The sequence below is a fragment of the Lates calcarifer genome, linkage group LG11 (genome assembly GCF_001640805.2).
Source record: "Lates calcarifer isolate ASB-BC8 linkage group LG11, TLL_Latcal_v3, whole genome shotgun sequence".
Classification (NCBI taxonomy): Eukaryota; Metazoa; Chordata; class Actinopteri; family Centropomidae; genus Lates; species Lates calcarifer.
In genome coordinates this window covers 11,986,540-12,003,001 of record NC_066843.1, presented here as the reverse complement: position 1 = coordinate 12,003,001, position 16,462 = coordinate 11,986,540, and the positions used below count along the sequence as shown (strand labels likewise).

At 40.2% G+C, this 16,462-nt stretch overlaps 1 protein-coding gene across 1 annotated transcript in view; it reads right to left on the bottom strand.

The window, feature by feature from the left end:
- Positions 1 to 15,947, bottom strand: part of baiap2l1b (BAR/IMD domain containing adaptor protein 2 like 1b) — a 28,487-nt gene extending 12,540 nt beyond the window's left edge. Inside the window, exons 1-6 of the mRNA XM_018671392.2 lie at positions 15,549 to 15,947; positions 13,793 to 13,868; positions 13,372 to 13,458; positions 6,605 to 6,666; positions 4,833 to 4,904; positions 3,690 to 3,824 (exon numbers count right to left, since the gene is read on the bottom strand). Coding sequence (XP_018526908.1) covers positions 3,690 to 3,824; positions 4,833 to 4,904; positions 6,605 to 6,666; positions 13,372 to 13,458; positions 13,793 to 13,868; positions 15,549 to 15,599 — 483 coding nt within the window. The 5' untranslated portion in view covers positions 15,600 to 15,947. The remainder of the gene's footprint in view (positions 1 to 3,689; positions 3,825 to 4,832; positions 4,905 to 6,604; positions 6,667 to 13,371; positions 13,459 to 13,792; positions 13,869 to 15,548) is intronic.
- Between the last annotated feature and the right edge of the window lie 515 nt (positions 15,948 to 16,462).

Genomic DNA, 16,462 nt, shown 5'->3' with positions numbered 1-16,462 from the left:
TAAATTACTTAATCAAAATGTTTATTTAAGAGTCCTTTTGGGTGTAAAATACCCAGAGTAAATATGCCCTCACAGCTCATACAGAGAAAACAATACTGTTGAATGGTTTCTATAAAAACAGACAGAGTGTCAAAGAGTCAAAGTCATCAAAGATAACACAGATTGAGTGCAGAATATGATGATGATAATATAAAGAATTGGATGAATGGGGACTTAACAAATCAACTAAGGTAGCCCTCTCTTTAATATCTATATTATTTTATACCTTTGTGCAATCCAACATGTACTAATACTTTTCCTCGACAGTGGGATGCATAAACAACATGAACTATGTACACCTGTGTGTCTATTTAGTAACAAAGGCTAAGTAACTCTCAGCAAAGTGACATCATATTTGGTCAGACAAATTGCTGTTTGTCTGACCAAATAAGAATCTGCCTTTCTGCCTGTCTGTCCGATGTCAGGGCATCTGTACATGAACCCAGGCTTACCTTCATAGCACCATGCCAATAAACAAGCAGATGCAAATTTCTCAAGCAAATATTCACACTGACACAAATAACAGCAGAAATAGAGCTTTTCTTCTCATTACTGCCCGTTCATTCGCCCTTCATTTCTCTTTCCTGCCCTAAGTGTTTACATACACCTGCAATATCCAATAATCTCACCCTGCAGTTTCACTGCAGCATAATCAACTCACAAATAATAAGTGTCCATAAAGAACATAATGTAACAGCACAGTCAGATTTGACTTTTGAGAAAATGTCATACTGTTGGCCACAGTCACTCACAACCTTAGCTGACTTTCATGTTAGTCAAAACACATCTATAGTCTAATGTATTCCTGTTCTGTCGACTTCCAGACAGGACTTTAGTATATAATAAAAGCCAGTGGCATTACTGATGAAAATCGACTGACTGAATCAACTCCATGTATAACTATTATCAATTTGCAGTTAAAAAAAAAAAAAAAAAAAGAATTGTAAAATCACATTTTCACAAGGACATGTCATCTCAGCCATTTTCTTCATCATCTTCAACATCTGTATGAAGGAATAAACAAACAGATATTTTGATGCTGCAATTCTTTCTGCACTGCACAGATTATGAAAATATTTTATATTAAATTTATTACTTTTCATTGTAAATGCGATCAATGTAATCAAATGTCGCCCAAGTCTTTGGATTGGAGAAGAAAGCTAGCTGGTTAATATGTAACACTGTGTTTCTAGAACACATTGAAAACTAGATTTCCAAATGTGTATTCATCATTTTCATCCATTTAGCTAACTGAGGCGTTCTTTGGGGTAATTATAATTTTATTACTGGCCTTTAAATTATTAACCAAACATATCACATACATTTAAAGTACTTCCTGTTATCTATTCTTGTGTTTTGTTTAAGCAAAAATTTCAGTTGCATTTCATGCCAGTAAAGATCATTTGAACTGAATAGAATTAAGGGAGAAACAGACAAAGAGAGAGTGAACACCTTTCCAGAACTGTGGAAGTGGGCGGCATAATTTCTACTAACAAGTGGATGAAGGAAAAAAAAGGGGGAGTGTGAAATGCTATTTACACACACACACACAGACACACACACACACACACACACACCTAGATACACACGCCCTCTTAATCACTTTGCATCTGTCAACACTGCAGTAAGCCTGTTGCTATGGATAACCTGTTTATCCGAGAACTACAGATAAGAAAGACGTGACATGGAAACAGAGAGATAGAGAAAGAAAGAGAAAAAAAACACACTTCCCTCTCTGACACATAAGACCCTTGGTACAAATCTTTGTTAATCTTGTTTACAGAGAGAAAAACTTGGGCTCACTTTTTTTGGAGTCTTTTAATCAATTGACACTTGTGGCAGCTGTCCCGCTTCCTTTTTTTTTTTTTAATATCTGGACTCTTCTTTCTGGCAGATCGTTTCCTGGCTTTGAAGTCTCTTTGGTGTCTGGTGAATCATCTGCTGCTGTAAGCTCCTGCTTCTAACCCCCAACACCCTGTCTGTCTGTCTGTCTGTCTGTTCGCTGGTCCATCCCTCTGTCTGTCAGGCATCTAAATCCTAATACCTAGCCTTAAATCAGATAAATGAGCACAGCACTGAGGGAATACTCTGACTCACGGCTTGGTGGGAAGGTAAGGGAGGAGTGAAGTGACAGAAAAGTTGAAACAGAGGAATGTGAAACAGGGAGAGAGAAAAGTGTGAATAGTACAAAGAAAAGAGGTTACAAAAGACAGAAAAACACAACAGAGTCTGAGGTAGGAGAGAAGAGGAGGGAGGTGTGTAATTTCTAAGAAGCCACTAGGAAAGAACTCATCATATTTTCATATTTAGTGTTAATGTTCAAGGCTTGTTTGTAAAATATTGTTTAATTTCTTAGAATCTCAGCTGCTCTAGCATGAGATTCATGATGAACAGTGAACACTTTTAGGTATGCATGCTCTAGTTATTCTTTTGATTCATTCTTTTTGATGACTGACAAGATTAGAAAGATTCAAGTTGCAATAACCTTTAGGAAATAATGGCAATGCATTCATTTATTTAAGTGTATCTGTCACTTTTACATGTGTTTGTGCCAGTAGAGTTATTCCCTCTGCCAGGCTAGGGTAGGGTTGACCTTGCTGACAGAATACACAAACCCTTGAACATTCACAAACGCACACAAACACAAACACAAACACACACCCAGGCAAACGGGCTGTCTGACTGGATAGATGGTAGGCAGGTTATGTAAGATCCGAGGCTGCTGTGCTCTCAGGGTCGCAGCTTTGAGATCAAACTCATTTGCAATTTTCACTCTGTTGTAGACACTGTTAGGGTGTGGCTGCACCATGTAATAACAACTTAAACTGGCTGCAATGATTTTACATTCCACAGTGATTAATTGTATACACTCAGGTAAACCACCTGTGGTAACAGGAGTAAGCTTTTACTCCAAAATGGACTGTGTATTACCAACAGACTCAAGGTCATAATTGGAAAATTGGTGAAAAGGTTTCTTTTCAGTGCTATAAATTTGAATAGAGACATGCTGCTCACTAAGTTCAAAACATCTTACAGTGTAATACTGTGAAGGGACCTGACACACACTACTAACCAAGATTAAGTTATAAAACTAGAGAGGAATATTAAAGTTAGGCAGCTGAAGCAAAGTGTTGCTATGAATGCAATTGTTTACTTTTGTATTTTTCTGTGGTTGCTCAGATAATTAAGCCATATGTGTGGAGAGGGTGCAGCACTTGTATCAAAGTCTGTGCAGATAATTGTGTTGGTTGTACAGTAGTTTATATCCATTGAGACTGGTCAAACTTTAACATTTCTCTTGTTTGCTTCCTTCTTTGTGTGTGTGTGTGGTCATAGTGTGTATGCGGGTGGAGAAAACCGGCAAAGGAGAGGATTGCATGCGGGCGTATTCGAGGGATGGACAAAAGAAGCCAACAACAAACACAGATCCACCCCTGCATGAGTGCACAGACCAGACCCTTCACACATTATCCCCAACTACTGTTACACTGGCATCGACATCGGTGTCTCAGGTGTCAAGGTTTGTCAATGAATGAGTGTTTGTGTTATTATGTCTATGCACATATGAACACGCATGTGTGTTTGTGTGTCAAAGAGAGAGCATCCATGTATGTGTCAGGTGTCTGTGGGGGTTTCTAGGTCCATCTCACCTCGCTCTCCTTGTTCTCGTACTTGTTAGCGTTCTTGCCTTGGCTCTTTCTCCTCAGCTTCTTCAGGTCTGACTGCGACCTCTCCAGAGAGTCCTGCTTCATCTTGTGCTCCATCTGATACCTCTTATATGTGGCCTGAAGAGGAGGAAAGATACATATGAATGCTGTAACATCAGAATCATGTCATTTAGCAGAAATCAGGAGTGAATGTGCATTTTTACAATGACTGGCTCAATACTGATTTGCAGTTTCAATGAAGTGGTGAATTCATTTTTTTCAAAAGTAACCTACATATTATGTCTAAGGGGTTTGGACACGTGACCACACCTTAGTTAGCAGTATATGCTGGACATAACAAATATCATCCTGTGTGAACTCATGAATTACATCATCAGGTTTGCTGTCAACCATCTCTGAAATCATGATCATTATCACTACTGTTTCTCTTGCATTGATCTGATATAATGTAATAGTGTTTACTTGGTTCATTGGGCAAAAATGCACATTTTACAGTGGACTATAAAAACCTTATTGTGATTATGAATTTTAATAAAACATCACAGTTTGTGTTAAACAATAGATATTTCCAGCTACCTCTGTGCAGACGTGCAGACATTTGCATTTGTAATGCACTGCAGACCAAGTATCAACCATCACTGATTCCCACTGAAATTTCTTTTCAAAACCATGCATGCTGTACCACTTTGATTACAATCCAGCAGCAACACTGCTTTGTTTTGTTTTTCTTCTGTGTTGTGTTGCAGCAATAACAGCCATTAGGAAATATTTCCATTAAATTCCCATGACTGCAGCACTGAATTGCTACACAGGATTAGATTGTGCTCATCCTGTTCGTGATCACAATTATTGATAATCAAATGTTTTACACACAGGCCTTTAGCTTACAGACATGTTTATTTGTGCTTCCTAATCATTCCTTGTAGCCAGATAATAAATATGCAGAATGAACTAGACAACAAACCAATGGTGAGAACATAAACAATAACAAAAGATATTTTTATATTAAGTGTGTGTTCTCATGAGGGGGGTGGATGGAGTATACACACACACAAACATGCACAGGCCTGTGTGCTGCTGTGCAAGCACACATACACACACCACACACACAGAGAAACAACTCACTGTCATGTATTTGACGTCCATGTCGGTCTTCTTCTCCAGCTCGGCTATTATCTCCCTGTGGAACCTCTTAAACTTCAGGTGAGGAGGAGGGACAAGAGAGAGGAGGGGGGAGAGAAGACACACTGGTGATTAGAAACTCAATAGGAGGATGAAGCGTTACAGTTTGTCAGCTTTGCTGTCAGCAGCATCACAGGGAAAATACTGTAGGTCTCAAAGAGAGAAATGAAGAGCGATGTAGAGTGTATTGGTGCATGTGTGCGGGGGTGAGAGCCAAGTCCAAGGTTGTGCTTATGAATGAGTCAGAAACAAAGCGTGGGAATGCCCACAGACTTCTCTCACTTTCTCCCTTTCTCTCCAGCTCTCTCATTAGTGTGAGGGTGTCAAAGCGCTCCCATCACCAGAGCCTTGTTGTGATGCAGCGTTGGCACCCACATGGGGCGGATCAACGAACTGGAAGACCCCATTACTGAACAAATAGAGATGACCATGGAGACCTTGCCGCGCACACAACACGCACCCTCGTCGATGTCGACAAAAGGCTTTCTTCCATCATTTCCTCTGACCTGAATTGATTGCGTGACTCACCAACTGGGGTCCATTAACAAGTCAACCCACCCACTGATGCTGTTAGCAACAATATCTCAGAGGAGTGCCTTGAAACTTTTCTGCCCCAAAGTTCAACTTTAACAGGTTATTTTAAAACCTTGGCATTACTTTTAGCTTGTGGCAACCATATCATAATCAAAATCTAGAAAGTTTGTTGGATCAAACTTGAGATGCACTCAACAAACAGAGGCTGGTGCTCTCAAAGAAAAACAACTGAAATCTTCAAGCATGCAAAAGCGCAAACTTCAGGCACTGAGTTTGGGCAGTGAGTTAGGGAACAGGAGCACTTGAAGCCTTTATTGGTCATAAGCTTGTTCATGACTATTAATTAAACCGCTGACAGGTCTTCATCTAAGTTTCAATTGAAGGACAACGCCTTTCAGAGAGAGTGAATCCCAATTGGGTAATTGGGACAGCACAATTAGTAAATTAGTGAATGCACAGAAAATTAATCAACAACAATCAATAATCAAGTAACTGCTTTAAGCAATTTACCAAAGTAAATTGTCAAACATTTGTGCGCTCCAGTTTCTTTGATGTGAGATTCTGCAGCTTCTTTGTATCTCATTACAAACTAATGGGTTTTTAGCTTTTGTTTTGACAAAATAAATAACTGGGAGATGATACCTTGGGCTCTGGGAACTTCCACTGAGCATTTGTCTTATCTTTCTATGATTTTACAGACTAAACAATTAATTAATAAATCATGAAAACAATAATATTTGCCCTACTGTGGCAATAGGCTGTGTTTTCTTAATGCGCCAAATTGTAACAGCTCCAGCTGGTGTTTTCTCAAGACATGTTGAGACCTGCCCCCTGTTCCCAGCAAGGAAATGAACTAACATGTGTTCCTACAGCCCAAACCTGTTGTTTCCCTTTGTATTTTGCTTGTCCGTAACCCTACTGTAGTTGACGTAGGTGGGGGAAGGAGGAGAAGCAGCGTCTATCTGTCAAAGGTGGGAGGAGGAGGAGAGAGAGTGAGCTACTAGCTGACTGTGTGTGCCACTAAATGGTGCTTGGTGAATTGAGCCTTCACTTGCGGTTGTCTGGAAATATACTGAGCAACAGGTTCAGAGAGTGAGAGTGTCTGACAAAGTGTGAGGCAACACAATTATGAAGCAATTATATTACACATATGCAAGTGCCAAAACATATCTAACACTCACATTTTCTTCCAGCTCAAGATGAACCTTCCTGTGGACCTCTGAGATTTCCATCAGTACTACACCTGCCAGACAGAGAGAACAAGGGGAAGAGAAAGAAAAACAATGTGCAGGTTAATATCTGATGAAACACAGGCCAGTGTGATGCTTTTTCCTTTCAGGCTTTGCTGAACAGAAAAGATGGTGTTATGTAAAGATGTTGTGCAACACTGACAACAATGAGCTAGGTACTGTATAAACTGTATTTGAAGGAATGTATTGCTGTGAAATGACACTGTCATTTGCAACCTCAAAAAAACCCATCAGATGTCACAAGCTATAGATTACGTTACAAAGGATTTCCTCTGCTGAGATGAAAAAAATAAATACATGTGCCTGGACCAGAAAAACTGGACCACCTACTGTTTAGCTAATCAAAAAGAGCTCAAATGGAAAGCTTCCACAAATTATAACCTTCAGTTTCTGCACGTTGCTCACACAGCAATCAAATCAGGATTATGGAGTACAATCATTACGTGGAAATTTGTAATTAAATTTCCTATTGACCTGCCTGCTACAGGACACGGCATCCTAAATCATCAAAAATCCTAATCACGCTTTAATTCACAGTACTGTGGAAGTGTTTCTCATGAGAACAAACAAATAGACACCAGCACCTCACAATTTCACGATTATGACTCACTATAATGCAGCTACATGTAAAACAACACATAGAATTTGATAGTAGCCACAGACCTTTCTAAGATTACTAATTTAATATAAGTGAATCCATGAGTCATAGCTGTGCAGCATTAAGCAGTACTAAGAGCAGTAACTCTGCTCTGAGCCAGATGGCCTTCAAGCTGACTTGTGTCTGTTTCTAACATATTGTCTGTGGCCTGGACAGTGCTGCAGTGCGTGCGTGTGGGCAGTTACATGCCCAGCTGGTTTGGCCTTTTGATAAACACCATTTTTAACACCCCTCAAATGACTCGTAGACATAATTACAGGAAGCAAAAGAGAAAACTGTGATGGAGAATTAGCAAAACTACAGCGGCTGGCCTACTGAAGATATTGGGTATCTTTTCTGTGTCTACAGCAATACATGAGATAAATTAAAAACCATCTGTCCACTTCTGGACCATGTGACATCTTTGATATGAAAGCAGGATGCAAACCATCACAGTGGAAACTTGAGACTGCACGTTATGACTTTTTCCCGCGATGAACTTTTCCCATGGGCATTTATTTTCCGTGTGAATGTCACGACATGAAACATTCTTCAGTAGCCAACAAGCACAGCTGTACTGTACATAGTGGTGTTAATAGTGATGTAACCTAGAGCAGATTTTCCTGTGTTCGCTTACAGTGGCGTCTGCTTAGGGGGCACATGAACAGCTAACTTGACTGGGCCATCACAGAGGGGAGGTGTTGGCTGGGTGAATAAACAGCACCTCTTAAAAATTTGTAAATTCGTTAAGGTTTGTAGATGCTGTAGACCAACACTTCAACAAATGAACCTACGGGAAAAGGAGTTGTCTACACATACTTCACAGAAGGGTTCAAATTCAATAAATTAGCCTATCAGTATTAGAAGAGGTATAATTCCATCAGTGGTGGTGAATACAGTGGAAAAAAACAATCCAGTTTCCTTTACTCAACAACCTGACGTGTAAAAAATTTACAGCGCAATCCCTGTCAGACACTCAATAGGCTGCCAGCCTGATGCATCACTATGACCTGTACATTCATCAGTATGTAAACACTGCCCTTCCCCACTCTGTCTTTCCACACCCAGCCTGCTCCACCTTGCCTTATGGCGTACAGGCTCTTTCACTCAGCGCAGTTCAAACAGCTCAGCAGATAAAGGCCAACACATCATCCCAGTAAATCTGCCGTTTGACAGCGCAGGAGAAACCAGACCGAGGGGAGGGGGTGGGGGGAGGGGGGGCGTGACTGGGATAACTGTGTTAGGGAGGTGTATAGTGAGGCAGAAAAGGTTACTGTGTTGAAGAAGAGGTATGAAGCGCATGTTGGACATGGCAAGAGACAGAAATATCGGAGACAGAAAGTGAGAAACTGAGCAGGGAAAAAAGGGGGCAGGAGCACATGATGGTCCACCACATTACACCAAAGGATGCTGGGTTAAAAGTAAAACAGGTGCTATAATAGCCAGGCTAACTGAATACCTAACACATCTGACCTTAAGTCCCCTAATCTTACAATAAGAAGAATGTAATCTTAATAACATCAGCAGGTGTGAAATTGAGTCAGATACCTGACAGACTGGTTCATTTGTAGGACACAAGAGTTATGAGTCATCAACATACTGTATCACTGTATCTGAATAATGCAATCAGAGCTAATGTATCATCAAACTGATTGCATACTGAGGTCTTAGCTACAGTAATGTCACAGGTATTAACAGTCTTTTCCCTGCAGTTCACACTACATTTATTGTTGACGCGATGTGTACAAAACGTTGCCAGGCAACGAGTGTGCTGTATCGAACAACATGCGAGGGCAAAAGTGTGTCATGATGTGGACAACACCAGAGGTAATCCGCCGCCATTAGCTAACAAAACCAAACTGAGATAAACCCACACAAAGGCAGGCTGCCTACAGCCCTGTTTACCTGGGATGTAAATGTGTCTGGAGTCATAGCTGGACTCACTGAGCTCTGTGGGGCAGTTTTACATTTTCTATGCAGGGGTAATAACTGTTACTCAAACATAAAAAGATAGCATCTAACAATTCGCCAAACTTAAGTGGGAAGTAAAACCATACGCATCATCAGAGACTTAGTTTACTTCACAGATGGCTCCATGCTGTCTCTGGCGTTGGAGTTGAATTTTCAGCAAAGATCAAAAACAGTTACAGACCAACTGAATTTATTTTCACAATATTACACTCTGTCAAGTTTGTTGGAATTCAGTTCCAAATTATTACATTCAATTTCAAATTATTCTATTAAAATTCAGTTTTTAATGCAATTATTCAAGTGGAGGAATTCAAATATGAATGATTTAAATTCAGCTTCTGTGACACATCCAGCTCACATCTCTAACTGAAGCCTAAAATTCACTTGTCAATGTATACACAGTATATGCCTGTAATTTTTGACAGCTGACTTACAATAAATTTTCAGTTATGCACTGCAGAACTAGTATTTGTGAGAGAGACAAAAAAAAAAATCTCCATTAAGAAGACCTAACCTGTTGCTGGAGGCAAACTTTACATTTTTATGATGAACCAAATGGACCAAAATACAGGTTGATGAGAGCAGCTGTCCTGTGAGATTGGACACTTAAAATGTGTGATGAGACAGAAAGTTATCCCCCCCCCACATTCCATTCCACCGCCAGAGATGTTTGATCGTCTGTCTGCAACTGCTAGTAATGACAACATGATGATATGAAAGCACAGATGATTGCCCACACTACTGGTGAAGTGTAAATCAAATGTCAAATAAACATGTCCTGCGTCATCCTATAGGAGAAAAAATGTTATTGCTCTTTTTTCTTTCAGCATCCAGTCGTACAGATGGGTCACACTCATCTGTCTGTGTCTGCTGTGTGTGTGTGTGTGTGTGTGTGTGTGTAAAAAGGTAGAGACTCAGCCTTGTCATTATAGATGCATTTCACTGAATGGTTACTTGATTGCAAATGTTATCAAGCTCCATCCCTGGGACATGAGCTCTGTGGCTTTCGTGAGATAAAGTAGAATAGAGAAAACATAGTCTGAGAGTGAAATAAACAGAATTGAGTGTGTGCAAAAAAAAACAGAAAGCAGAAAAAAAGCCCTCTCTCCTTTGAGCTGATATTGAAAACAACATTTTGCTGATAGCATGCAAAGCGGCCCACAGTTCTTCCACTGTTTTTGACTGTGGGCAAAATAATCTTGGCATCGGCACGAGCCACCTGACACACCATGCAAACATGCTTGGATTATGTAAAGTGGGCCTGATGCCATTTGAAGGGGCCAGGATCATCAAAGGACGACGCATGTGTGTCTGTGTGTGTGTCTATGAAGCATCTATAAAGCCCTTTCTGCTGTAAAAGGACAAAATTGGAAGAGATTAAATTCCCTGCAGACAACAAAATGCTCACAGGCTGTTAAATACTTCTCTGATTTTGTGACAACAATGTGAGGCCCTTGTCAATGTTCTCCAGGAAAACCAACAAAACATTTTAGTTTCCAGCATCAGCAAGACACAGTTAGAAGATGTAAAAATTGAATACAGCAAAGTCTAAACTAAATGCATCTCTACATCCTGGCCCTCGAGATCTGAATGAAAGAACTGTTGACATTTGAACTCTGGCAGAGGAGTAGGAGGAAGAAGGAGACTAAAGGAATTAAAGGAAGAGGGTAGGAGGACGAGGTGCACCAGTCCTCCAATGCCTCTCAAGAGTATCTGGTTTCTGGTTGACTATGTGTCACTGGAGCTCAGGTTTCTGACGGGGCAGATCTACTACGTACACGAGCAGGCTCAGCAGCAAAGGGCAGAGACTTTATCATAGTTATGAAATCCTGACAGCATCTAATGTCGCAAGTTATAGGGATGTGAAGTACAGAATCCAGTTACAATGCATTTAGGTTTACAGGCCAGGTTCATTAGATTAGACGGCTGTTTGCAGTGTGTATTTAATCACCCCCCTGCTCTACATAATCCCCCATAATGACTCAGACTAAACTGATCTGTCATGAGACCAGAGTGTCTCTCTCTCTCTCTGTCTCTGTCCGTCTCTCCCATACAGGGATTAGTTGGTACTGGAGTGTATCCACAGGTCAGGGATGAGTGCAACTCAGCCTGGACATCATGACATCACCCAGCATAAAATTGTTTTGTAATGCTAACGGCATGGCTGTGTTATCCCTTGGATTTATCATTTCTGTTTGTCTTTTACTGGTAATTCATCTGTGCTTGTTTTGAATATTAAAAAGGTTGATAATTAGGTTAAAAAAAATGGACACTGATAATAATCAGCAGTTAGTCTGCGTCCCTCCCCTCATTTCCTGTTCACTTCCTATAACAGGAAGTATATTCCAAGATGTACTCGCCACAAGAGGACCAGAGTTACCGTACACTGGTCTGACTAGTATCCTCTTGCAGCAGCAACTCACAACAGCTTTTGGGTGCATGTGGGCATAAAATTCAGGTGAAAATCAGTTCAAGTTTAGAGCCTTCAAGAGAAGAGTGTATGATCTGCACATTCAACACATTTTATATTTCACCACTGTCAGACCAGAGTGTTTCTGCCATGTGATAGTGTTGGAAGAAAAAAAGTTTGTCTACAATTTGTGAAGATCACAGCCTGTCTTAAAATACAATGAACATGAATACAGTTACATCCACAACCTGTACACATCCTTATCTTTTAAAGGTGCTATCAGTGCTATAGTTTCACTACATAGTCAGTGTTTTGTGGTAATAAGAGATGGTACAGCCTGGCGTTAGTTGGTTAGCATGCTAACTTCAGTAGAAGAGAAGTGACAGAAAGAGGCAAAACACTGGCATTGGTTTCCACTGCGGGAGAGACAGTTCATGGCGAGTAAAGGAATGAAGTTTGATGCTGAATTTGCAACTTTTCATCTAGACTAGTGAGTTAACAGTTTTTAATGCTAACATTAGCTACACAGTGATAGCAAAAACTTACACCTTTGAACTGATTAACAATGCAAAAATCAATATTTAGATTGTCCAAAACTTGCAAACCACCTGTAGATCTGGCCAAAGCTGGCTTCATTTTATTGAGTTGGAGTATCACTTTAAGTGTGCCAGGAGACTGACACCCGGACAGCATCAGGTGGCACTTCCCATTGTGCTGCTGAATTTAATTAGCAGTTTTGCTGCTAATCAGCAGGGGAGTTGAGAGACATACAGTGGTTAAATCAGAGTGTGCCACTAGTGACAATGAGTTAGAATGCCAGACATCTTTGGACTGCAAATAAGCTCCTAGGAACTGAAGCCTGGGGAGTTGGCTAGAAACAAACAGAGAGCTAAACAAGCTCTTTGTCACAGTGTATTTCTAAGCTCACCACACACACAGTAGTACATCCATCATGAGCACCATGCTGGCATTAATCAAAGTATACAGTAACTCCTGCTGTGTTTGAGCTACAGCGCTCACTGAGTTGTGTATCTCAGTGACAATAAGAAGATTTGACAGTACACGCATCAACTTCCTCTTGTTTACCTTCTTTCATCAAACAACAGCCACATCTGCACCAGTGAATCACTGAAATTTGTCTCATATTTTAGTAAAGTAACTTCAAGGTTTTGCATGAATTGTCCAGTTATTTTCCCAAACTTTTAATTTCATACAAGCCTCAGTCCAGGCTGAAGAATAAAAAGTGGCAACATTTTGGCAATCAGGGCTTTTAGGGAAATAAACAAGTTACTTAAGTAACTTTTGAGACTGGGCTGGCAGTTTTTATTACTGTTTACCTGTTTGATCTTGTGCTTAAATAAATGGGCCATTTCCCAGTCTGTCATTTCTATTGACTGTGAAGCACTGCTCAATGAAAAACACTAGTATCACTGATGTAGACTTTAGAACAGCTTTCACACAAAGGGTAATTTGTCTGATGTACACCATGTAGTATTCAGATAATACTAGTGAATCGCAAAAATGCTCTGAAGAACTCCTGGAGACAAATAATACATTCCTCTGAGACCCAAGTGAGATAAACAACTATTTCAGGAAAGCAGGAACTATCTCCACGGTCTGCAGATCTTCCCTAGTTTACCCCAGAAGAGAGCCAGAGGACAGGGCAACATGGAAACTTACCTAATTCTCTGGAGACAGGAGACACTGCAGCATTCTCCCCAATCTTAGACATTGCATCAAAATACAACTTTCCCGCCAGGGTCATTGCTGGGAAAATGATAAAATGATCATTAATGTTTGTCAGAATAGTTTGGGGAAAAATATAGGCTCCTTAATACCTGTTGAAGACCACTTAACATCTAAAATATCCTTCTAAAAGGTACTAAGATTTGACCCAGTATAGCTGGACCTAAAACAAAGCTCAGGTCTATTCAGAAGACCCAACATGTTCAATAAGCTTTGGCCAAAAGACAAAGTCTGAACTTGCTTTTTTCTGACAATGGGGTGGACAAATGAGGAAGATGCTCTCCCAGCCACCCTTAGCTGTTTTTCTAGCCTCTAAGTTTCTATGAATGTTTATTAATATAGTAAAAATGCTTACCAGCCACTGATTTCTCATAGTTCTTGCCCAGGTTAACCAGATTCCTCAGTCCTGGGTTGAACTGTTCCATCACATTCTGGGTGAGTGGAGACAGAGAGAAGAGAGACAGTTTGTTATAATGACTTAAAAGGTGGGTGACTGTTCACTTGACTGAGTGACATCATGAGTGGAGGAATGCAATACACACATCCATGTTAAACCCTGCTGACTATTTATTAACAGCAGCCAACACCTGTGACCTTTAGGCATAAATTCACCAGAAACTGAAGAAAGAAAGTAAAAAAAACCTACTTATGAAAGAAAAGTAAGACTACGTGCAAAAATGAGAGGAAAAACAACTAGAAAATAAGATATTCCTAACACATCATGAGTGGGCTTTCCATTCCTTACATTTCTTGATCAGTGTCTCTGTAATTATGTAAATTATTCTGCTCCTCTGTATCGTGTATTTAAGTAATGACCATGGGAGTATAAGGTCTTAGCTTTAGGTTCACAACCAAGCCCAGAACACAGGAAATTACCAAAACCTCAGTAAACCACACAAAGACAAACACTGACAAAGGTCTGTATCAGAAGTGGGTGATCATTCCAAGACTTAGCAAGCATTAAGTGACATATGAGCTACAGATACTGTCACTCTGATAACATTATACAAAAGAAATTACACCTCGCATCCTCCAATTTCCAAATTCATTAAATATGTACACGGTGAAATCATTAACGATGCAAAAATCTTTGAGGCAACAAAGACAATGCAGCCTAGTTTGCTGCTCTACCCATGTAAACATACAGTACTCTGGGAGCCTTGGGATACTGGTGATTATAGCTGCAAGTCAGAGGAGCTTGCTGTATAATCTTACCACACAACACATTCAGCCAGCTAAATTATTAAACCTGGAGTCTTTTTCCTGCATTTCATCACAGCAAGAAGCTGTGGGGGCTGTCCCGAGAGGAGCCCAGCAGGTAATGACTATTCAAGACGGCTAAATGCTTCTGAGAAAGAGCATTAAGCATTTCTTTTTTCCCCCTCTCCAACCTCTTTGTACACTATTTTTCTGACCCACCTGTGGAGTGCAGATTGAGTGTGATGAAGTTACAAACTCTTGGTGGGATATAGTAAATGTGGTGGCTCGAGTTCAGTTATTTCATTGATTAGATTCACTGTAAAAGCACCCACTTATCTTCAGTAAAAAAGTTAAAGTTTATCTACTAGATGGCACAGATGCTAGAGTACAGCACAGAGCAGTTCAAATGATGCTGATCAACCAAGGCAACACTTTAATGAGGAAATGGCATTCCTAGGGTGGGGCTATTTTCTTCAAAACCAGTGATCCAAACTCACTTAATAGTCAGTTACTGGCTCACAGAAAGCCTCAAAGTAAACTGCACTTAAGTGTTTACACACTGTTGCCTGTCTGTAGAGGGTACAGGGGTAGATACAGATATTTTAAAATAACTTCTTTACAGTATTGACACCAATTCAAAACACATTATCATAACTTCTATTACCTTTTATGTTCTGAGGTTACCTTTCACTCCATTTTTACTATCTGTGTTATTATTAGGAGTCAGATTAATATTCAACTAGCTACTCAAATAAACTGAGACTAATTAAAAACACCTGTTAAACGTTCAGCTGGTAAAAATGGAAACAAGAAGCGGGTGTAACAGTTTCAATGGTGGACACATGGATGTATGGAAGTTTTATTTTGTTTTTTCTCAGTGTCGTGGTGGCACCTGTTGTATTCCCACCCACCTTGTATGTACTCTCAGTTAGCTTGTTCACCTCCTCCGTGCTCCTCGACATGATTAACTTAGTTCCTCGCGACGCCCGACAAAGAAAAAAATATATACAAAAACTACACAAACGCCGACCAAAAAATACAATAAATGTCCAAAAGAGGGAAAAGTGACCAAACCTACGGACACATGAAATTCCTCATAGCCAGCAGGAGACGCGAGACACACACACCAAAAAAAAAAAAAAAAAAAAAAAAAGAAAGAAACCTGAGACTGAGAGAGGGAAAAATGAGAAAAGTAACCCCGGTGGAGGAGAGTCCAGCTGTCTGTGGCTGCTGCTGCTGTTGCTGCTCTGCGTGTGAGCACAAAAAAGCTGAGCTGTCAAACTTGTTGTAGGTGGTTAGTTATCAGAAGGGGAGGAGGCCTGTGGAGGTAGGAAAAGGTGGACAGGTGTCAAGCCCAACGCAATACAAAAATAAACCACTCTTTTCCGATTGGATATGCTTTCAAATTAAACCTCTTGTCTAATTAACTCGTACGACAGGTCACTTGAAATCTGTTGACCTGCTGAGTGAAATTTCAGTGAAAAGCACAAAGTTGGTCTGATTTAGTCTTTAAAAAAATGGTTTTTGCCCCGAGGAAATACAACTTCCATAGACATTGATTTTAAACTTTAGATAACGACCCTGCTTTTTGGGTCGTTTATCACCACCAGTTACTTTCATATAACCCTGCATATTTGTCTTCACCTGTTTTACAGCTGTTTTCACCTCCTATGTTTCAAAGGAAGATTCAATGTCTATGCCTGAAATCACAGTTCTTAATCTCTTTATGTTTATGTTTTATGCTTTTATTTTGAAGGCCTTGTTCCAGTACGGTTCTGGATGTTCCTAGCTGACTTGACACTTGCTGCAGGCAGGTAGAAAAAGT